Below are 21,613 nucleotides of genomic sequence, written 5' to 3'. Positions count from 1 at the left end.
AGCATCCCTGCGCCTCCCAGCAACCACAGAGCCCCGTGCCCGCCCGCCGCTCCCCGGCAGAGAGAAACACATTCCGCGCAGCCCATCTGCATCCCGGGACTTACTTCAGCTGCCGGGGCTCGCAGTCAACTCCCGGCAGCAGCAGCCGGGCCGCCTGGCGCACGTCATCGCTGTCCACCGAGAAACTGCGCCGGTGCCCCGCGTGAGCCACCGCCACCCGGATCCACTCCATCAGCGGCGGCAGCACGATGAACGGCCTGCGGAGCACACACACATCAGTGCCAGGCACACGAGCAGCATCGCGGTCACAGGTAGAGACAGGCAGGGAGCAGGGGGGAGAGGGTGTGTGCGTGTGCATATGTGTGGGAGAATGTAAATACGTACAGAGAGAAGGATAAGGAAAGAATGGGAGAGGCAAACCAGCTCAGCAATTTTCAAACAGGTCTAAATCAAGATGTCTCATCCTGTCTCCAGGGCAGGACTATTTGGAAAGTGAGATTTATGAGCTATGCTCATCCATGGGGCTCCACGAGGTCAGTGCACCCAACTGGCGAATTCTCCTCCCATCCTTCACATGGTGCAATCCCAAAAAGAGGACAGGAGTCTGGCACAGGACCACGTCCCGCTCTGGCTGATGCACTGGCCTGGGTAGAGAGAGGGGATGTCCCAACACTGAGATGCTAAGGATGGAGAGGGAATGCCCCAGGAAGTCTCCAGCATCTCCTGCCGATGCAATGGGCACCTTGTGCTCAGTGCTGAAAGTGGGGGATTTTGCAGCTAAAGTGAAGGTTAGCTGTGAGCGCGGTCAGAAATCAGAAACCAGACTGCTTGGTCTCACTTTTAGCAGTATCAAACTGCTACACCTTTGGGTGTCAGCTGTTCTGCCAAAAAAACATACAAAAGTGCCCCCAAAAGTCAATGTTGGGATTCTGAGCCACACCCTCACAAAGTCTGGGCACTATCAGAAACATGGTCCTTGACTCCACAATACCTGGACAGCCCCATGTCCCAGCAAGAGCTGCCCAAGCTGGAGATGAAGCATGCAGCACATATAGTTCACTCCATCTATGCTAAAAATTATTTGGGAACCAAGAGAAAGATGCCAAACCACAAGTAAAAACCATAGCTTCAAGTAGTGTTTCAGAAGAAAACTAATAAAATAACTGCAGCTGAACACCTTGAAGGTCACTGCAAGTCTCTTGCTTGCCTTTCCTTCTCTGGTCCCTTTTCATGGAGGAAGGGAGAAAAAAAGCCTACATTAGCTGCAGAGTAGGCAAATATTTTACATTTTAAATGTACAACTTTACCTCAAAAAGTTATACCCTGAGAAAAATTATTTAAGAAGATGTTGACTCTGGAATATCCTTTTCCTATTTATAGCTCTTTATGCATTTATTTCCCTTTTTGAGGACTTGGCTTTACATAGCTCTGATATTAATATTCTTGAGGGGGGATGAGAGACTTCAGAAGTGCCGAAGGACAGAGAAGCCCTGAGGCCACTGATTCTCCCTAGGACGCTGGGTTCCCAAATTTCACAGGCACGTAAATGAACAACCTCTTTTTGAAATATGACATCTTTGGCTGAGCTGCCACTTCCATAGTTTTTCTATTCCAACACGTCACTGTCACCTCAAGACCAGGCTGCATTTGTTTCCAAGGCTTTTGCTCTCCCCAGACGTGCCACGGCCACGTAAGGAGGCTGATAAGGACAGAAGATCATCTCCCACAGCTCACACAAAACAATTTCCTAGCCCAGCTCATTTGTCATGAGAGTGCTGGGAGTTAGAGGAGGAAAAGGGGGGAAGCAGGGGTGTAGTTGTTCCTGGAAGGTGACTGCTTCCCAGGTCATTTTCAGAGCAGGAGGGACCCTCTTTTGAGGCACAAAATACCTGGGAAAAAGTGATCAGTAAGAGGTTTTCATCACTTGCTGAGTGTCTGAGCAGAAGGGGAGAGGCAAATCACAGAGTAAAACTGCATGTAGTTACAGATATAGCTTGGTTCTAGAATACAATTAAAGGAAAAGTCAATTCAAGGTTATGTTTTGCATGAGTGAACACAATTTGGATCAGAGAAATGAAGAAAGTCTTGTACACTGCCTTCCTGTAACATCTGCTGGGCAAACAGAAAAGCAGAGAGCTGGGGCTGAACAGGGGGCTCAGAGGTTCACACTTTTTCCTCCTCTTGTGCAGGATGGAAACTCAAAAATCTGCCCCACCACAGTAAGGAGCAGAGCAAATAAAAATATTTACAGGAACTCAGATAATTGCACTATAAAATTGCATTTTTCCCCCCTTCCCAGTCTTGCAAATTTCACCAGAGAAATAGAAATGAGCATGGCTATTTGGTGTAATAAATCCCAAGAGGAAAGGGAATCAGTGTTCCGCAGAAGCAGGGAAATTTTCTATAAAGTCCAATTTCAGTCCCTAGATGAGGATATGGAGTTTGCTCACAACTTATTACATTCCTTTTTCCGAGGGAAAAAAAATCATCACTGCATATCTCAGCATGTCAGGAAATTTGTATTTTGAGAAGAGAACCAAATATGGCTGAGTGCAATAGGTTAAAAATACCCTCCAAGAATCTGTGCACCATGTGAAGGGCTGGGTTTTTTCTTTTAAATACTGCTTGTGTGCCAAAGAGGAAAGAGGAACACAGAGTTATAAGGGTGTGATAATCCACAAGACAATGTGACATCTGCAAGAAATATTTCACTTTTCAAACAGCACTGTGTGAAAATGGGTTAGCCAAATGCATCACATCACTGGCATAAACACTGATTTATCTCTGGTACAAAGGCAGGTACCAACCAGGAGAATTTAGTAATTTTGTGCTCCAGAGCAGACACAGAGCACATAAGTCACCTAGTTACATGCTTTGGAAGCACATGCCTTAATTAAACTAATCTAACCATGGGGCTCAGCTTGATTCTGCCTGAAAGATATGGGAAATCAAGAGCAGCTCAGCTGCTGCACAAGCACCTTCCCTGGGCTGCAGGTGAGTGCTCCAACTTCCTCCTCCAGCCCTTCTCTGTACCTGCGCTTAATTTCAAATGCATGCTTCCACCCTCTAATTCCATGCAGTTTAAAGTTAAGTATGGGCTTAGAAAAAATTAAGAAAAAAAAAAGGAAAAAAAAAGCTTTTTGGCACAGACTTGTATTTTCCTGAGCTCACGTCTAAATGTCTAAATGGAAAAATATGCCAGATCAGGATGCAGGGAGAGGTCTCTGCACAGAGCAACTCGCATCCCACACACAAGAGCTGGGAGAGGGCTGTGGGAGGCCAACACAAAGCACATCCCTAAAGGGTTGGACCCTTCTGGGCCCTGTCTCCCCGCCCTTGGCAAGGGGGCAGCTGGCTCCTCTTGGGGTGTGCCTTCTCCTGTTTCATCAGAAAAGACAATTATGAGTGCCCCACCAACCCTCACATCCCTGGTTCCTCCTCCCAGGCAGCATCCTCCCCTGTTCCCTCCTGCCACCCAGCACTCCTCTCACATCTATTTTTGAACAGCTCAAGGCCCAATAAGCTCCTATGCCTTGAAAACATCTGCAGGTAGCAACACCCTGCTGGCACTGCCCCACAAGGGACAAGTCCTCACTGTGCTGGCTATCAGAAGTCCTTCTCCCCACTGCCTTCACACACTGCAGCTCCCTGCCAGCACTCTCCCTCTTGAGTGGGGCAAACAGCCCCTCCCTACCCCATCAGACCTCAAAGTTATCTCAGTTTTGTGGGGCTGGAGCACTCTGAATTACAGAATGACTCATCAGAAAAGCAGATGTTACAGGGAGGAGCCCAGATGTAATCATAAGAGGGGTTCCCTAAAGCCTGCACTCCCTCCAGAGCCACACACAGCCTTCCTGGGCTGCCCACCACTCCCCCTCCCTCGCCTGCTGGCACACTGAGGTATTAAAAATCCTGTCATGCATATGCAATAACTCAGGCTTTTCCATTATTATTAGCAGTAGTAGTACTGTTATTGTTATTGTTGTTGTGGTAGCAGTCTACCTGTATGTAAACAGGAGAAATTGTCAGGTGGAAGACCATGAGAAATTGTGCACCATAAAATGCAATAGGATGCTTCATTATTTCTGCATGGGTCTATGAGAAGATGGATGAAGCTCCTGTCTGGACACCAGCTGCTGCAATGCCAGATTTGCAAAGCACTAGGGCCAGCACTCTGACAAATTCCAGCTCCAAATAATCTCTGGCCCTGGTTTTTCACAGTTCCTACCATCTTTGCAGGGTGCAGAATTCCTGCTGGCTGCTGACCAGATTCTCAGTCCACCTTCTGCCCAGAGCAGGGCTACTACACACAACCAGTCTCTCCTTGATTTCCAGCAGTTCTTCCCCTCGCCAGCTGCTCCCTCTCCCATACAGAGAGTAGGAACACCCATCACCTTTGAATGCTCCTAACACAGGCTCACAAACCCTGGACGGGCCACCAGCCCCTCGTTCCCAGCAGAGCCTAAAGTGTGCTCCAGGTCCCAGAGCTCATCAGTGCACAAGAGGGATTCCCAGACAATCAGAGTGCTCCAAAGAAAATATCATCATTTCAAGTGCAGCAACAACAGTCTCTCTGTTTCCAGGGGCACTTCACACTGCTCTTCTCCAAACACCAACAGAGCCCTTGCCCCACTCATTGCACTCATTCACTGCCTGTATTAAATCAAACTTTAGGGAGAGGACTGGCTTTACAGTCACAATGGGAAGAGACAAATCTCTCAGGCATAATCCTATTGGGATGTGAAGTCCCAGAGCTATCTCCTGTTGTCCCTGCCTCAGCTTCCCAGCGGTGAAGGGGACGCAGCTGAAAGACTGGACCATTCTCTAACTTGGTTCAATTGCTTCAGTTGCTTCAGGCGATGTTTGCAGGATCCTCTGGCTACTGAGGAGGGTGGTGGTGCTGTAGGTGTGGGGTTTCTTCTCTCACTCCAGCCAACCTTTATGGATACAACAGGCAAATTGGTACACAGAGGTCACTGCTGTTTAAATTTGCAAAAGCTACCAAGTAAAAGTTAAAGATGCTTCTCAGAAGCATAAGGCTGTACTTTTACATAAAAAAGCCTTTCTAGATAAAGGTAGGGAGATGTTTTTTCTTGCAGCTATGAGTCAGCAACTTTAACATTGTAAAAAGTTCTTTATACTTGTTTGTTTTTGTTTTCATGGGTGGTTTTTAAAGAAAATCCCAATATATGAATTGAAAAGCATCCTAAGTTCTGACAAGTTTTCACTAGGAACATATGATGAAAATATATATGCAATGCTAGTCCATTTTTAGCATTATTGAAAGATAGAAAAACATGGGGTTTTCCAATGTAGTGCACGCATTTCAGATGGGTTTCTGGGGTGAAAAACTCATTTATAGTTACACCATAAACTACTTGTCTTCAGAGAGAGCAAATACTTTTTGATGCCCTCAAAAAGCTGCCAGTCCAAATCCTTCCCAGAAACTCAGCAGTGCCAGCTGATGCTCCATGTGAGCTCATGCAGCCACTCTACACAGCTGCTCTGCCACCCCAGAAGCCCAGCTAAGGGTGACCTAAGTAGCAAGTTCTGCATCTCGTTCAGGCTGAAGGATCAAACCTCCCTGCTCTCACAGGAGCCTCAGGAGACCTGCCTAGGCAGAAGAAGGATTTATCCTGTGGCTTTTGTGCACCAGGACATTGGTGCTCCAGAGTCCACAAATGGAGATCTGCAAATCATGGGTTTTGAACCCACAGCCCCGGCTGGAATGAGCTGTCCCTGTTACCTCTCCAGCATTAAAAACATTAATGGCCAAGACTTGAAACACAACTGAGTCAAAGTGATGACTCAGCCAGCAACCACAAAAGGCAAATATTTCACTGGCAGTTTGGACATGGGATTTGACACGACTGGCAATGGCATAAATCCCTGAGGACACACAGCATTCAGAGTGCAGCACAGAACAGCCTGGATACCATGCAGTTCTCACTGGGCTGCATGCAGTTTCCTCTATTTAAAAAATCCTATGGCCGTCCCATGGACAGCAGAAGTCCAGCTTGATAAAAGAGATGCAGAATACAGACCCAGCCCAGCAAGGATATTGCTCTGTAACAGCCAAGCTACAAATAATGCCTGAACTATTTCTTGTAACATGTGCCATCTCACATGCTGCAGGCAGCTCCAATAACATTGCTGAAGGGATTTCTAGGAGGTGGGAAGTTTGATACTTAGCATGCAAATCTAGAGGACTTAGGTAAGGATGCATTGGGATTTCTTTTCAGTGGTTCCCAGTCCAATCAACCCTGCTCTCAATTTTGACTTCAGCAAGGCTACAGCTTTACTATGTGAAGTTTCCAGTCAAACAGTGGATAAAAATAGAAAGGGTTACATGGGGCTATGGCATACTGGCACACCAAGCATGTGCAATCCCTTCTGCATACGCAGGTTCATTCAGGTTTCACTGCAGGGCTCCCATATTCCCAGTGCTTTACTTGTTTTTCATTAGCATTCTTCACCACTCTCTCCACTCTCTTCTGGTCTTTGCTGGAGACTAACCTAGCCAGGGAGTCTGTATCACAGAATAATTTAAACCAAGGACACTTTTCCCTAGTTCTCTTACTGAAATTTCTCTATAGGTATAATCTGTATAACTGCTGTAGCAGTTACAAAAAGGCTCTGAAAGAGTTCAAATTATTTTAAAAGTTATTTTAATGGCATGGTAAACTCCTCTCATTAGAGAAGCTGCATCACATTAATTAGCCAGCTACACCAATAGATACTCAAAGCAAGAAACAAAATTGAGGTAGCCCAAACTCTTTCCATTAATAATGAATGACCACAGTCTACAATTTGCAGGTGTATGCATGTGCAGGGAACATATATCTTTTTCTCTGTGTGTCCATGTGAGCGTGCAAGGCAGGCAGAAAGATGAAAAGTAAGCAATAACAGCCCATGGGAGTTTCCTAAGGGACTGCTCCCCACAGAGGGAATAATAGTTAAGGTAAAGTGAAAAGAAGGTTAAAACCAGACACATATCTATCAACTCAATTAAGACTGGAGGAGAAAAGCTAACAGCTGCCAGGGGTACAATGCTCCTCCAAGGTGGAGCAGCAGAGGAAGCACTGGAGAAGGGACTTGGCTGCCCGTGAGCAGAATTAATGGGTGGTTCTGGACTGGCTGAGATGCTGAGCCACAGCTTCTCAATGAGCTGTTAATGGGGAACACGGCAAGTTAGGAAGTAATGAGGACTTTGTCAATACAGCTGTGGATAAAAGGGGGTAAGGAACCACTTAAGGAAAAACAACATCACACAAATCTGCAACTACAGATTCTGCCCTTTCCGGTGCTTAAGAAATTACTTGCAATAATTTTGGAAGCATTATAGGGGCTGACAAGCCAAACATAACCACGGGACAAATCTTTTTCTTAAGCTAGAAGCTGCAAGAAAGAAATCTTAACAACAGTTAAGATCATCTACCCTCATCTACAGTTCTTTTTGGTTTTGTTGTTTTTTTTTTTTTAATTCCCAGGAAAGCAAAAGAATCACAAACCTAAATAATCCGCAGCATCCTGCAGGTGGAAGCACTGGAGGAGCACTGCTTTTGTAGGCAACACCCAGCACAAGATAAATGGCTCCAGCACATCCCAGCTGGGTGCAATAGGGAAAGGGGACCCCACAAAGAGGTCCACCCTCTCCCTGTACCTCCATGCCTGACAAAATAACCTTTTACATGGTATCCAGGGTCAGCAGAACTGGTTGCCAAAAAACCAGAGAGTCTCAGCCAAAGTGGCCAGATTGAAGGAATGCGAGTTTGGGGTAGGAGGGGATCACACATCTATCTTATGGTTGGATTTGTCAGAATTTAGGAAGTGGGGAATATTTTCCAGGTTTTCTAAGCAATTCTGGCCACTCTCCACTCCTCCTCCTCCTCCCATGAAAGCAGTTTCCCCTCCCCCAAAAACAGTTTCACTATATAATCATTTTTCCCTTTTATTTTCTGTAAAAATAAACACAATTAAAAATATACTGCATTCTCATTTCTTTAATTCCATGAAGAGCAAACACAGAGAAATGCTCCCTAGAAACAAAGTGCCAGATTTACTCAAAGGTAAAAATCCCTTTTTATGTGTCCCCCAAGGCTCTGAGGGAGGTACTGCTTTCTGAGCTGGAAAGTGCTAAGCCAGGCAGCAATGCCACCATACTGGATTCCCCTCTCATATCCAGCCTCTGCACAGGAGGACATGTACAGCCTTTGCAGCTCAGCCTGATTCAGAGCCAAAATCCAGGTGGGCTGGATTTGAGATGAGTAAGAAGAACAGGATGGTTTCATGGTGCCATCAAGCCTTGAAAGTGCTGTGAGACTTCTTTGCCTGCATCACACAATCCTCTCTAGCCTGGGCTTGCACTGTCAGGGAGGGGGCCAAGACAGTAGCCAGGTTGGCTTCACAGAGAGCCAAAGAGAACCCCTCTTTCATGAAAATATTGCCTCTACAGCCAGATCCACACTGTCCTGGCTTCTCTGCACCAGCAGGGACACAGAGAGTCCAAGGACGGGAAAGATGCCTGGACCTTCTTGCTTCCTTCTGGGCTTCTTACAAAATACAAGCAATTGCTGCAGCTGGAGAGCAAATACAGCAACAGATATGTCACAAATCTTGCAAATATTTTGCACGTAAAAGTGTCATGTTTAATAAACCCATTTCCCTGCAACTCACAAAATCCCATCATGGAAACTGAAACCATCAGAGATACGTCATGGACCACAAAGCATGACTGCCTGTAAAAAAACAAAATATGGGAAATGGGCAGGAAGGCTCCTCAGAGCACTACTGATAAGTCAGCCTCACTGTTCTCCTTCCCGAGCAGCACAGGGTGGTTCCATCCAGCTGGTGGAACTCCAGAGCTCAGCCCCATGGGAAAGGCCAGGCACCACTCCCACTCCGGCACTAAGTGCTAATGCATGTTGGATTGGGCAGCAGGAGATGAAGCTGCTCCTTGCCGAGGTGACCACAGGCTCTTGGCAATGACACGGAGCACTCGCTCCGGCCTCGCCGCACGCCACACTCGGCCACTGCCCTGCCAAGTGACGGCGCCCTGCCAGAGCAGGCTTCAAAATAAAGGAAGAACAATTGCCTTAAACAATCAGCATTTCTAGGGCTCTAATGAAGAGGACATGTATTAAGGCAACCTCAGAGAAAGGAAAACATATTACAACAAATATGTTGTTGTGAGAGTGATTTTCCAAATATTCCTGCCCTTTTTCACTTTTGCACAGCAGTCTGAAGAAATCTTACAAAACCAGAGGCTTAGCTATATTCACTCCTCTATTTCCTCTGGTTCCAGTAGCATTATTCCCACAGATGAGAACTACAGATCAGGTGAGAGTATATTATAATTTTCAAAAAAATTTTTTGTGCATACTAACCACTTCTGCACATGAGTTAGGCCTTCTAAAAGAGCAAGATTGGATGACAAATAATGAAATAAATATCAATTTAAGAAATAGAGAAAATTCTGTATTCTTGTCATTTCCCTTCTTGTTTTTTTCATACTTTGGAAATAACAGAACAAAAAGTGACAACATGCTCACAGAGCGACCCAAACTTGAAAAGAAACAAAATGCCATCCAAAGGCAAATGGCAAAATTCCCAGTAACATCATTAATGCCAGAATTTCATTTTGTATGCTCTTCTGCAACTGATAAAAAAGTATTTCAATTAAAATATCATATTATATACCATTTACAAGTACACACACAATGAGACCCTCAAATGCTGCTTTTGAGATGCAGACTTCATCCTGCAACAATAGCCAAGCCCCATATGTGCAGATCAGAGTTTGGCTCACATGTATACTGCCATACATACTCTGGGATGTAAATGTGGAGCCCAGCCTGACAAACCAGCTTTGCATTTGCATCACCACAATACCCATCCTAAAAATTCATATCCAGCATCAAACCAGCCACTCCTCTCATCTCTGTACTGAGGCTGCCTGGTTTAGGGCTGGTGAGAGTGTGGCATGGAAGCAGCAGTGTGCCCTAGCACACAGCTGGAGACATGTTTTAAAAGAGAGTTTGCTGGGCTTTTTTGGGAGAGGGATTTATTTTCTTGGTCAGCAATCTGCCACCTGGGCTGGCCACCCAGCCTGCCAGCTTCAGAGGCGTTTCCTTCTCACCTTACATCAGACCCTGAGTCGGGACAGGGCCAGAGGCACAGCTCCCTGGCCCATCCCTGGAGCAGTGACAAGAGCAGCACAGCTGGCACTTGCCACATCCCTGGCCAGGGCAGCCCCAAGGTCACTCCTGTGCCCCGTTACTCAGTGCGGCAGGAGCCCAGCATCTTTAATGACTTCTCCTTTCTACACACACTGCTCTATTCATTTTCCACTTCCCCACTCACAGCTGTTGAGCCCTATTAACACGCAGGGGAAAAAAAACACATTTAAACCCAAACCTGCTAGGCCAGAAATAGAAGTTCTCATTTTCTTTTCCAAAACACAGAATAGCTGAGCAACAACGAAAGGAAAAGGAAATCTCTCCCAAGCACATCTGGAACCAATTTGCTGTCTGTAGCCACTGGGTGTCACTTTTGATATATATTGGTTCAGCCACGCAGCACTTCGGGGAGAGAAGCGGATTTCAGGGAGGTGATCCCAAAGTGAAGCTGACTGCTCCACGGCCTCTTGCATGCAGGCTGTAATTAGCAATTAGCCAGCCAGGCTGATTTATTAACAAAACATCCTCACCACGACACCAAGCACCGTGCAGAGGCTCTTACCTCTCAGTCTGCAGCGTGACTTTCGAGGGCTCCACATTGGGGTTTTCCCACTCCATCTGTGGACAGTGCATGAAGTAGCAAAGGGTGTACAGGGCCTCTGGCTCCCAGTAGAAGGATCCCTGCTTCTGGTGCATGGGTGTCCCATTCCCGTGCTGCTTGGCATTGAGGGGCTGCAGGTGGTGCATTGCTCGAGACACCAGGTCACCTGGAAAAAAGCAAGAGCCAGGTGAATGCCAGGCTGTTCAGCTGCCTCTCCTGAGCTGCAAACTGAAAGGTAGGTTGGGGTGGTCTTCCCTTCCATTTAACCTCACATATGCAAACAGCAGAGGGTAGGACAGGATTCTGGGCATTATTCATCACCAGGCCGAACTTTTCCTGGTGGTTTATGTGGTGTGGTGTGACATACCCAGGCTGCAGACAAGCCCACAAAGGCCTGCAGGAGACGTGCTTTTGCAAAGATGGTGGTGTGGGCAACATCAGGCTGGCCCATCTCAGCACCACCATGAGAGCTGGCATGCTGAGCCAGGATCACAGTTACCTACTCAGCAGCCTTTGGAGGATGCCAAAACCCCAGAGCCCCAAAAAATGACCATGCAGTGTGCCACCAGAAGCTGCATGCTCCTGGTCAGAGGGGCAGTGAAATCCAGCCTCCTGGAATGAGGAAGGAGGCAGTCAGATAACACACAAAGCACAGCAGAAGGATATGAATGAGCATGTGGGTGAAGAAAAAAAGGGGGGGAATATTGCTAGAATATAAAGAATGTGCAACCAAAATTAATTTTTTTAAGTCCAGGCTAGGCCTGGAAAACTTCACGTTAGTGGAAAAGCAAAACCTATGAAGTAGGCTCACCTGGCCCCCCAGGTTTCCAGAGCACAGAGGAGGACAAAGAGGAAGATTCTCATCATCCCCCTACACCAATTTAGTTTGGGGCACTCTCTCATAAAGCAAATATAGGAATCTAGCCACAACATGTGGAATGGGATGAGCAAAGCCAGCAAGTGAGATTACCAGGCAAATACACGGGCAAGCAGCAGTGCAGTCTCTTAGCACAACACTGATTGTAACTAATTAACTAAAGCACCTCTCTCCGAGGCAGTGAATTTTATGTCTAGTGACCATTCTATCAAAGGCAGGGAAACAATTGTGGTTTAAACTGCCTTTTTTTCACATGTTCAAATCACTCTGAGAGTGCTTTTGGGGGAAATAAGGATCTTGAATCAAATCAGTTGGTTTGTTTAAAATTAAAATCTGAGCAAGAGCCCTTTGGGTCATTCTTAAGCTATACAAAAGCAAGTGATGAGAAAAAGAGGACATAATTTTCCACTGTTAAGAAGTCACACACTTTCTCTTACTTGTTTTTCCCAAGTGACCACTAAGCACAAATTTGGAAGAAAAAGTTTAAGATGTACACCAAGGTAGGAGCATAAAACCAATTGTGGGGGGATAAATAATGAACTCCTGGGCAAACTTAAAGCAGAACCGTGTGCATGGCTGGACTACAGGTTTTTGCAAAGTCCCATCCCTTTGAACACCTCTCTCCAGCCTGACTCACACAGAAAATGCTGCTGCTGCAGTGATAATGTGAACCGGGGAGAACAGAAATGTCTCACTTAAAAATCTCAGCCCAATCCTCCAAAAACATAGCCTTAAAACCAGTAGAAGAAAACTACTGACATGAGGAAACTACATAGTCCATGATTTCAGGGTTTTGACACATATTTTTTGCTTCACTCTGCAATATTTTTCTGATTCAAAGCTTTCATTTAAAAATAGCTTCTGTCTTTTCCCTCTGCCAGGAAATTGCCATGATAGGACCAATCTTGCAGCCTTGCATGCTCATAATTTCCAAGAGAAAATATGCATGTGGAAAGTATGCAGGATCAGGTCTGCAGAAGAAACAGATGTGCCTCTGAGATGACGCCCCAGACCTGCACAAGGCTCTCTGCAGACAACCAGAAGCAGCAGGAAACTATGGGATCTCCTTCCCTCAGCTCACTCTAGTCACAGCAAATGTGCACTGCCAAGTCTAGCACAGGCCAATTCAACTGCTAGCAGCCTTGTTGATATTAAATTTCCCCCTTTTTCTCCAGAAGGCAAAAAAATTGCATCGAAATCCTGGCTGCAACATGCAGCTTTAACAATAATAGCAAAGGCAGAGAAAAAGGGAGAGGCACACTAAATTCAGCCTTTCAAACCCAAGCCATTACAGCACTGAAGAATGCGGGTAAAGTTTAGCACATAGCCAGTTCCATTTCAGTGGATTGAGACAGCAGGCTCTAGAGAATGCCTCTGACTTCTGTCATGAATGATGAATAAAAATTAGGATGAAATTTCGGCCCAGATTCTGGCAGCAGCATTACTTCATCTCACTCCTCCCTGAGCGCTGGAGTGATGTGACCTCAGTGACATGCCCAGGACCAGAGGAAGCTGCACAGTGAATAAGAAGGGAAAGCAGCAAGAATGATGTGAGCAGGACAGGCAGCCTTGCTGATGCAAGGCTGGAGGAACTCATGTCTTGCTGAAAGGTGAAGCTCCAATCCATATCAATATGACGAGGAGTTCATCCTTTTATGCTGTATTTCCTCTAGCACCTCCTAAAAAATCCAAACCAATTCATACCATTAAAGCTGAATTAATGCTTTTTATATTTAAGTCTCACTTAATTACATTATACCAAGAACGGATGGCTTAGATCTTTCTTTTGCTGTTGCTATGCGTTCTCTGGTCACATTTGAAATAATTTCTACATTAACAATTATTCTAAGATTTCTTTACCAATAAGTTGACTTACTTCTTCAGGTCAACTCAAAGCCTAAATAATCAATACCTGTAAAACACTGAGCTTCACAGAGAACAGTAAGCAAGCATACAAAGCCCTATTGTCCTGGTACCCACTGGGCAGAGCTGCAGAGGAAGGACAGGAATCACTGCTCTGTTCTATTCCACAGCAGAGCCTCGAACAATCCGATACATGCCCCAGTGCCCTTTGCCTCCTTCAGCCGCATCCAGTTACAGCAACAATTCTCCAGGGCAGAGACCGTGCCTTAGCACATCTACTCTCCAGGATCAGGGCCAGGAAGGCACGGGGAAGCTGACAGGCACACGCACACACTGCACACCAGCACTTAGGCAAACTCTGTAAAATGTAGCACAGTGCAACATCTGGCTCTAGGTGTGCGTGTGTGTGTTGTCTTGAACCCCTACCAGGTTTTACTCCTTCTCTTGTTCCTTGTTAATATGCTTTTGCTTCTCCATTTCCTTCCTAAGAATGTACCAAGAGTTGAAACTCTCTTTGATTCCAAGGCACCCCAAAGCCCACAGATGTGAAATCAGCTTCATGATGGGACTCACTGGTCTGCTCTCCAGCAATCAGCCAACTCCAGCCTCATCTGGGAAACCCAAACTACACATGATCTCCTTGCCAGCTGTAAAAGCTGTGCTACATCTGAACAATGAGGGCAACCTCGAATTTATGGCCAAGCACAGAAAGACAAGTCCTCTTCACAAGTCTGTGCTATCCCTTCATCAGTGTCAGCCACCTCTGCTGTTCAGGGCTGTGCTCAGCACAGAAAGGCTCTGCAAGGGCAGGTTACCTGCTCACAACACTGCTGGCTTTTCTGCTGTTTTTTTGGCCCTGAAAATATGCCTCAGCTGTATCAGCTGAACACATCTGAAAGGCCAATAAATTCCTCGGTGCACCATTTCCAGAAAGAATACATCTAAAATAAAATTCCCAGCAGTCGCATTGACTCTGTGACTCCATGAATGAGGCTCCTGATGGCTGTGGCATCAGGACCCAAGGGACTTGGCAGGGATCCCTGCCTTGCTCTCCACTGAGCAAATTCTCACCCTGTACCACCACCTGAAGAACGGAGTGGGGAGCTGATCTGCCTGACAAGAGAGCTTGCCAAGTTTATTTTGTTTTAAAATTAAACTCAATGAAAACTTCTGTAATTTATGCATCATAAGCCAAGTGAGCCAACGCACAAACTGCTTTGCAGGCACAGCCAGGGAGATGAAAACATCACATTGTGCAGCGTAAACATAAGAAAAAAGAAAAAGAACAGCAAAGCAGGGGGACATTTCAGGACATTTTTGTTGCCAAAGCTCAGAAGCCACAACTAGAGGACAGGCTCCCAAAGGGCAGCAAAGGCAGCAGCAAGCCCCAGGCTGACATTGCCTCATAGCCCTGATTCCAGATGGGGAAGGGCTCCAGGAGTGTGGATCCACACTGGATCTCATCAGCCCAGAGGAGAAAGGCTGTGCCTCGCACTCCAGCTACCAAAACCCCAGGAAAACACCTCTGTACCACAGTGTGTGCAGAGCTGCCACTGCAGCTGCCAGCATTTCCCCCTGCCTATAACCAAAGCGGGGCTCGCCCACTGCTGCTGCTCTCAGTTCAGCACGGTCGGTGAATGCAAGGTCCACATACATTTGATTTAAAGATTGAAAATATTATGTAATGTGCATGTTGTGACATGGGCCTGGTTTAAGGCAACACTGAATATTTAGGGAACAGCTTCACTGAGTTCAAGCCACAGATATGATGTGACAGGCAAAGTAAAGCTAAAGCTGCTCCCACCTGCATGGGGGTGCAATACAACATAAAACAACAACATACAGCATGCAAGTGGACAGCTTCAGTCTAAGTCCTCTCTGCAGTGATGCAGTGACCAGTGAAGCTTTTTTTTTTTAAACTTTGTTTGGCTTCAGTAAAAGCTATTATCACTGCTTTTACTATGTTAAGGCGTGGTGTTCAAAGAATAACACATCTGTTTCCAATTTTGTACTGGAGAGGGGGAGCAGAGGAAGGCAAAAAAGAAAGAAGAGAAAGAAAATGACAGATGTCAAATGCCCATGTCTGAGAAGCTTCCTGTGGGATTTTCCAATCTATCATGATGAACCTGATGATGCTATGCTATCCCACCTGCTTAGGAGCAGCCTTTTTTCAGACTCAACAACTGCCATTCAGCTGACGGAATGCCCGCAGAGCCACAGCCCTGACATGAATGACATGGACAGATCCTTACGCAGCCCCTCCTTATGACACCTACCTCATGTTTTTCTTGTTCCGAAAGCATGTCCTAAAACTACCAGAACAACTTAGCAATGATGTCTTTGTACACTGAAATGAGCCACACAGTTCTTTGACCTGTGTCTTTCCTTCAAAACCCAGGGGAGAGAGAGGAGCATCTGTTCCCACTGCAGCTGTCTTCCCACCTGGTGCCCTGCTGTGGCACTGGGAGAAGCAGCAGGAGACCATGTTTTTAGCAAGACAGCATTGTGCAGGCAGCACCCATCAGTTTGATAACGCTGGTCTGGTCATCCTTCCAGCTGTCCTTGACTCCTGCGTGTGTAGTCTGCATTTGGGAATTATGCCTTGCAGTGGGGCATGTTCACTGCAGCAGCATTACTGCCTCGCTGTGCTTCCTGGGTGAATATTTCCTCCTGCAAAGAGCAGGCCATAGCCACAGGCAAGAGTTGTGTCTGCCTTTCAGGGCCCTTAACAACCTCCTGTGTCCTGTCCAGACCATGAAAAGAAGGAGTATGCCTCAGGAAGCTGCATTCTAGATGCCAACTTCATGTCATGGTCAGTAGATTCCCCCCTTACAAACATGTGAGCCAGGTGCAAAACTAATTTTCTTGACATAGATTCATTTCACACTTCAATACAAAAGTCTTGGATCTATGGTTTTGCTCACAACCAGCTCTGGGGAGACTGTATTGGAAACATGAATTTATAATCCTGACAATAAACCATGGTCTATTTAATCAGACTGCTAGCTGGTAGCCACAGCCATTCTGCATCCTTCCCAGAGTGTAGCTAAGTCTCTGCCCCTCTGGTTTCTGCACTGAAGGGGCACACTGGTGCACACACCTGTCAGCACACCACTGCAGGTGAATATGAGCAGCTGAGCTGTGCCAGGTCACCCTCAGCCACCCAAGCCATCCCTCCACTCTCAATTCCAGCTGCACTGTTCCTCCACGATCCTCTCTCTCCAGCGGTACATCAATCTCCACGTTTCAAAAGTCAGCTGAGCCAAAACTACTCAAGCAAAACCTGTCCTCAAATGATTTTTTGTGAGGTTTTCTATTGTTAACTGAACACTACTCATCTATACCAGGAAAGGAGTGTGCACAGAGATAGGGTGGCTGCACGCTACAAAGTGTGCAGAATGTATTTCACAGTGTGCATGCTCCTAGCACAAAGTATCTTCAAACATAAAAAGTTGTTCTTGGCACACCGTATATTCCAGATTTTATTCCAGCTGCCTCAGGCTGTGGGTGTGCTTGGGGTGCCATAACCCACAGTCAGTGGGACATCCAATGCGCAACAAATTCATCGTTGAGCTCACCTTGCAGAAACTTCCCCAACTCTTGTCATCTCTGCTGTCCCATGCTGTGCCCCTATCTACTACCACAGGCAACCTTTTCTTCTCTTAAAAGCCATTCATCTCTTCCACACAAGACCAAAAGAAGGAACTGTGGCCTCAGACTCAGAATTGAGAAGACAAGACCAGGATGCAAGCAGCCCATTTTCTGGCAGTTACTTCTCTGTGGCCTCCCACAGATCATTTAATCTTTTTATCTTCACTTACCCCACCATCACAAGAACCTTCTGTTTATATTACAGAGTAAGTGTTTGCATGCAATTTAGCATTTGCAAAGCCTTTGAAGACTGATAAATTAGGATTGGATACATCCCATTAAAAAGCCACAATAATAATTAAATCCTCTCAAGTTCACATACCTATTATAACAACACTTACACGTTTGGACTCTCCAATCTGACATGGCAAGCTTGATGTTTGTGTCTGATTCCCCTTAAGCCACATCAACTTCAAATAAAACAAGCTTTGACTCAGATGAGCTATTTATGTGCCAACCTAATGCAGAGCCTTCACTCTGCAGAACACCACTGCTTTATGGACCATCATTCCTGGATTTTCTTTGGCCCATGTCCTTAAACAAAATTTGAGAGCCCCAATGGCTGAGCAGGCCAGCTAGGAGTGCTCACCCTGACCTGACGAATTGCCTGTGCTCTGCACAGCAGGGACGAGGAGGACAGCAGAGAAAGGAAAATGCCATTTGAATCCCAAGTGTGCTGTGATGCAGGGGTTCAGAGGGAACAGGAGTCTGTACCTCAAATGTGGTGTACAATGGGGAGTTCTGCAGGAGTTCACATTGGTGTACATTGGTGTTCACACTGGTGTACTGGGGAAGGCAGGTGGAGGTTGGAGCTCCAGCCTTCCCCGGCCACCACAGCGATGCCTTTTGCCACTAAGCAGCAAACCTGAGTGGGCTTAAACACAAGAGGTGGAAGCCCTGGAGGAACAAAACCACCCTGGGCTTGTCCCCAGGAAAGGCAATAGTGGCTGAGTCTCACCCATGGAGCTCAGGATCCAGAGCTCATCCCAGAGGAGCTCAGGATCCAGACAAGCAACAAGGCAATCTGCCCTTGCTACCCAAGACAGAAATCCACTCCCTTGGTCAACAGGGAAGTCAAAGTAGGGTGTAACATGGTATTTTCAAATTATCCTCTCTCACATTTCATCTCACCTAATAAATAAATGTATTGTTTTATGGCTGATGACAGTGGGTATCAGGGGGAAGAGAAGAAAAGCAAGATGTTGTTTGGGACTATTAAGCAACCCACAACCCCTCCTGTACACAGATGCAGATAGTGAATGGAGGCTGTAGTCCCTCACTCAGAGAGGGCAGCAAGGAGAAGGGGGTAGCAGCTAGGGAAGCGTGCAACCAGGCAGCCCTTACAGAGCCAAGAAAATACCTACCATTTAACCACTGAAGCACTGCATTCATCTGCTTCCTGTTCTCTGCTGAGGGGGGGACTTTCTCTGCTGAGGAACATCTCAACAACTTCTAACTATTACACAAAGACTGGATGATGTGTGGATATCAGCAAGGAGGAGTTGCTAATTAGACACCCAGAAAGCGGGTGAGTGAGGACCTAGAGACCTTGGGCAATAACCCAGTGGAGGGCCCTTGAAAACTGGGAAAAGCATCACTGTATCTGGAGAAGTGATACACAGGCTGTCAGTCTATGGCCAAACACTGTACTGAAGGGAGCACTTCCATCTGAATGGCAGGTTTGGGCTAGTACCTCTGCTTAGCTCAGCACTGTGCTCCATGAACCAAATCATTCACAGGGAATAAGCTTGGTCTTACTCTACAAATGCTGCTTAGTCTGAGAAATACATCTGACAAACAGGGCTTTTGTTCTGGCAGTAAATTAGCAGACATTCCTGTGACAACACCCCTTCAGATGCCACGCTTCCAGCAAGCACCTTTACCCTGGCATTTGCTTCTAAGCCTAGGTTTAACCTCTTCTTTGGAGCACATGAATCCATTTGTATGACTCCTGCAGTGCTCCCTCCTGTTGGCTGCAGAGGATTGAGACTAGATGAAAAGGCAAGGGAGGGGATGCAGACTTTCATCATCTCCTCAGCTGAGGCTGCGAGGAGAAATGAAAAACAGTATCAGTATATGCAATCACATTCCTACTTACACTTGAGCAGTAACCCTTCCTTTCATCCCTAAAAGGGTGCCAAGATCCCCTGTGAGGCTTATATTTTGGAAATATATACATTCAGCACTGTGGATGCAAAAAGATGATGCTGGGTAATGAAAAAAGGGGATAGAGGGTGGCATTTTTCCAATGACAAAAAGGAAAACCTTGCTGAGACCTGAGTGGTGACAGGAAGGAAATACCAGCCTGAACATCACATGTAGGGACTGCTCTAAGTTAAACACCATTCAAAAGCAAAAAACCTCTGATACTAGCAGTGTTAAATCATATCTTCAGATTATCACAGTTTAAAATGAAAATGATTATTCATTGTGGTTAACACTTAGAGTGATACCAGCACCAGTCACTGAGGTTTGCACAAGTCTGTGTGGCAAACTTCTCACCCAGGAAGCCATAGGAGACTGGCCATCTTTGCACCCAAAACAAGCCCCTAACAGTTTTTTGCTCTAACCTGAAGACATACACTAAGAGATGTTTTGGATGACACCCTAAGCCACGGTTTATCTCCCCGTGCTGCTTGAGACACACAGCTGTCTGCAGCCCTACAAACACACGTCAGCACAGGGTGGTTGTCCCACGTCAGACACTAACACCTTGACAGTCTTTACCCCAAGGCAGTGAAGGACAAGTATTTCTTGGGGCCAGGATTGGTGCCCAATGCACTTTCAGGCTCTGCTCTGCATTCTCACCAGCTGCGTGCACACTCAAGAGCAAGAGGGTCCTCCTTCACCCTAAAAACAGCAATGACCTTCAGTTATGAGCCTCATTCCTGCTGCATTTGGTCTCCAAGCCAGCAGCAGTATTTTTAGATTGGATGATGAATAGATGTCTTGGAGCATTATGCAGTCAAATATAACATAAATTTTTGTGGATTGCAAACATGCATATAAAGAAGTTAGGAAAAATATTCAAAGGTCAAAATGCAGTATCATGGGATTTCTCCACAGCAAAAGCTCTCCCTAATGTTCCTGTCTTTTTACTACTCAGTCTACTTTTTTTTTTTACATCTGAAAGGGAAGAAATGAAAGAGATGTACTAGAAATCTAGGAAAATCCCAAAAACTTTCTGAAAAAAACCCGAACAGATCTACTCCTTTTCTCTGCTAGGTCAGGTCTAGGAATACAGGAATCTTCAAGGAAAAAAAAAAAAGGGGGAGGAATAAAAAGAAAAACAAAATCCTGTGAAATATTTTCTCTAAGATTCAACAGTGAAATACTGTCAGGCTACTGTTTAAAATCCTATTATTTTTTGCTGTGCTTCAGTTCTTCCCAATGTTGTCTATATAATAAGCATTTCAAATGAAATTACGTTATTTTAAAACACACCGTAGTAGGCAATTACAATTGCTGAATACTAAATGCCAATATAATATAGACCAGATGTATAGTTGTTCCTTAACTTTCTGCCATGTTCATTATATTTTAATGAATAAGGTTTCACATTAATTTTTTAAGCCTTTGCCTTGGAATCATGCATTACTGCTGTAATTGTGGTGCAGAATTAAGTGTCTATTTACATTCTCCTCCTAAGTCCTGGAGACAAAACCTCACTTTTTTTTTCCCCCTAAGTCAGCAACATCACGTCTTGTTCCTATTTTCTGGAGAGATCCCCATGGCCAGTGGCACTGCCACTGCCAGCCAGGCTGTGTCCCAGTGAGGACCAATGCCTGCTGCCTGCTGAGCCTGGAGATGAGAGCAGAAGCTCCAGGTGAGCAGGATTTGGCAGGACCAGGGCAGCATCCATGAGTCCAGATGCACCTGTCTGACTAGGACGACTCTTCAATGGCAGCATCACCAGATGGTGCTGCCCTCCCCATCTGGTTGTATCTGCCATCCCACCTTTCCCCAGTTTTCTCCTACCTTCTGTCACACCCAGGGAGACCCAGCTTACCTGAATGGTCTTTTCTAATACACTGACAATACATGAAAAAACAAAGGGTGCAGACACACAAGGACCATCGTGGGTAGGGCAAGGTAAAGGTAGCATATGATACAAGGCTTTTTACCCTGTGAATCTCTTCTTCGCCTAGGACAGACTGTAAAGAAATTAGAAGATGTGAGCAGAAATACAGGTGCTGGGCAGAACACAGGTCTCATTTGCAAGCTGTTGTCTTCCATGGGACAGATTTGATTCCGTGGTCTCAAAGCCTCCAGCAGCTCAGCAGCTGGTCACGTTGCTCCATGCAAGGATGCTGGGTATAACTGAGAGCAAGGGAAGCCCTTCCTCTGCACACAGACACTTGTTAATTCCAGTTATTCTGTGTACTTACAATACTTTAATTATTCATGTCAATAAACTATAGGAAATCTCATTCAATTAGAATT

General features: G+C 45.9%; 1 protein-coding gene across 2 annotated transcripts in view; it reads right to left on the bottom strand.

Annotated features, from left to right (window-relative positions):
• ABTB3 (ankyrin repeat and BTB domain containing 3) overlaps nt 1-21,613 on the bottom strand; it is a 162,535-nt gene that overhangs the window by 45,474 nt on the left and 95,448 nt on the right. For both annotated transcript variants that reach the window (XM_063154388.1, XM_063154389.1), the window contains exons 3-4: nt 10,741-10,945; nt 105-257 (exon numbers count right to left, since the gene is read on the bottom strand). In XM_063154388.1, the coding sequence (XP_063010458.1) occupies nt 105-257; nt 10,741-10,945 (358 nt within the window). The remainder of the gene's footprint in view (nt 1-104; nt 258-10,740; nt 10,946-21,613) is intronic.

This window comes from Melospiza melodia, chromosome 4 (assembly GCF_035770615.1).
Source record: "Melospiza melodia melodia isolate bMelMel2 chromosome 4, bMelMel2.pri, whole genome shotgun sequence".
In the NCBI taxonomy this organism is placed as follows: Eukaryota; Metazoa; Chordata; class Aves; order Passeriformes; family Passerellidae; genus Melospiza; species Melospiza melodia.
This window is presented reverse-complemented; position numbering and strand designations above follow the sequence as displayed.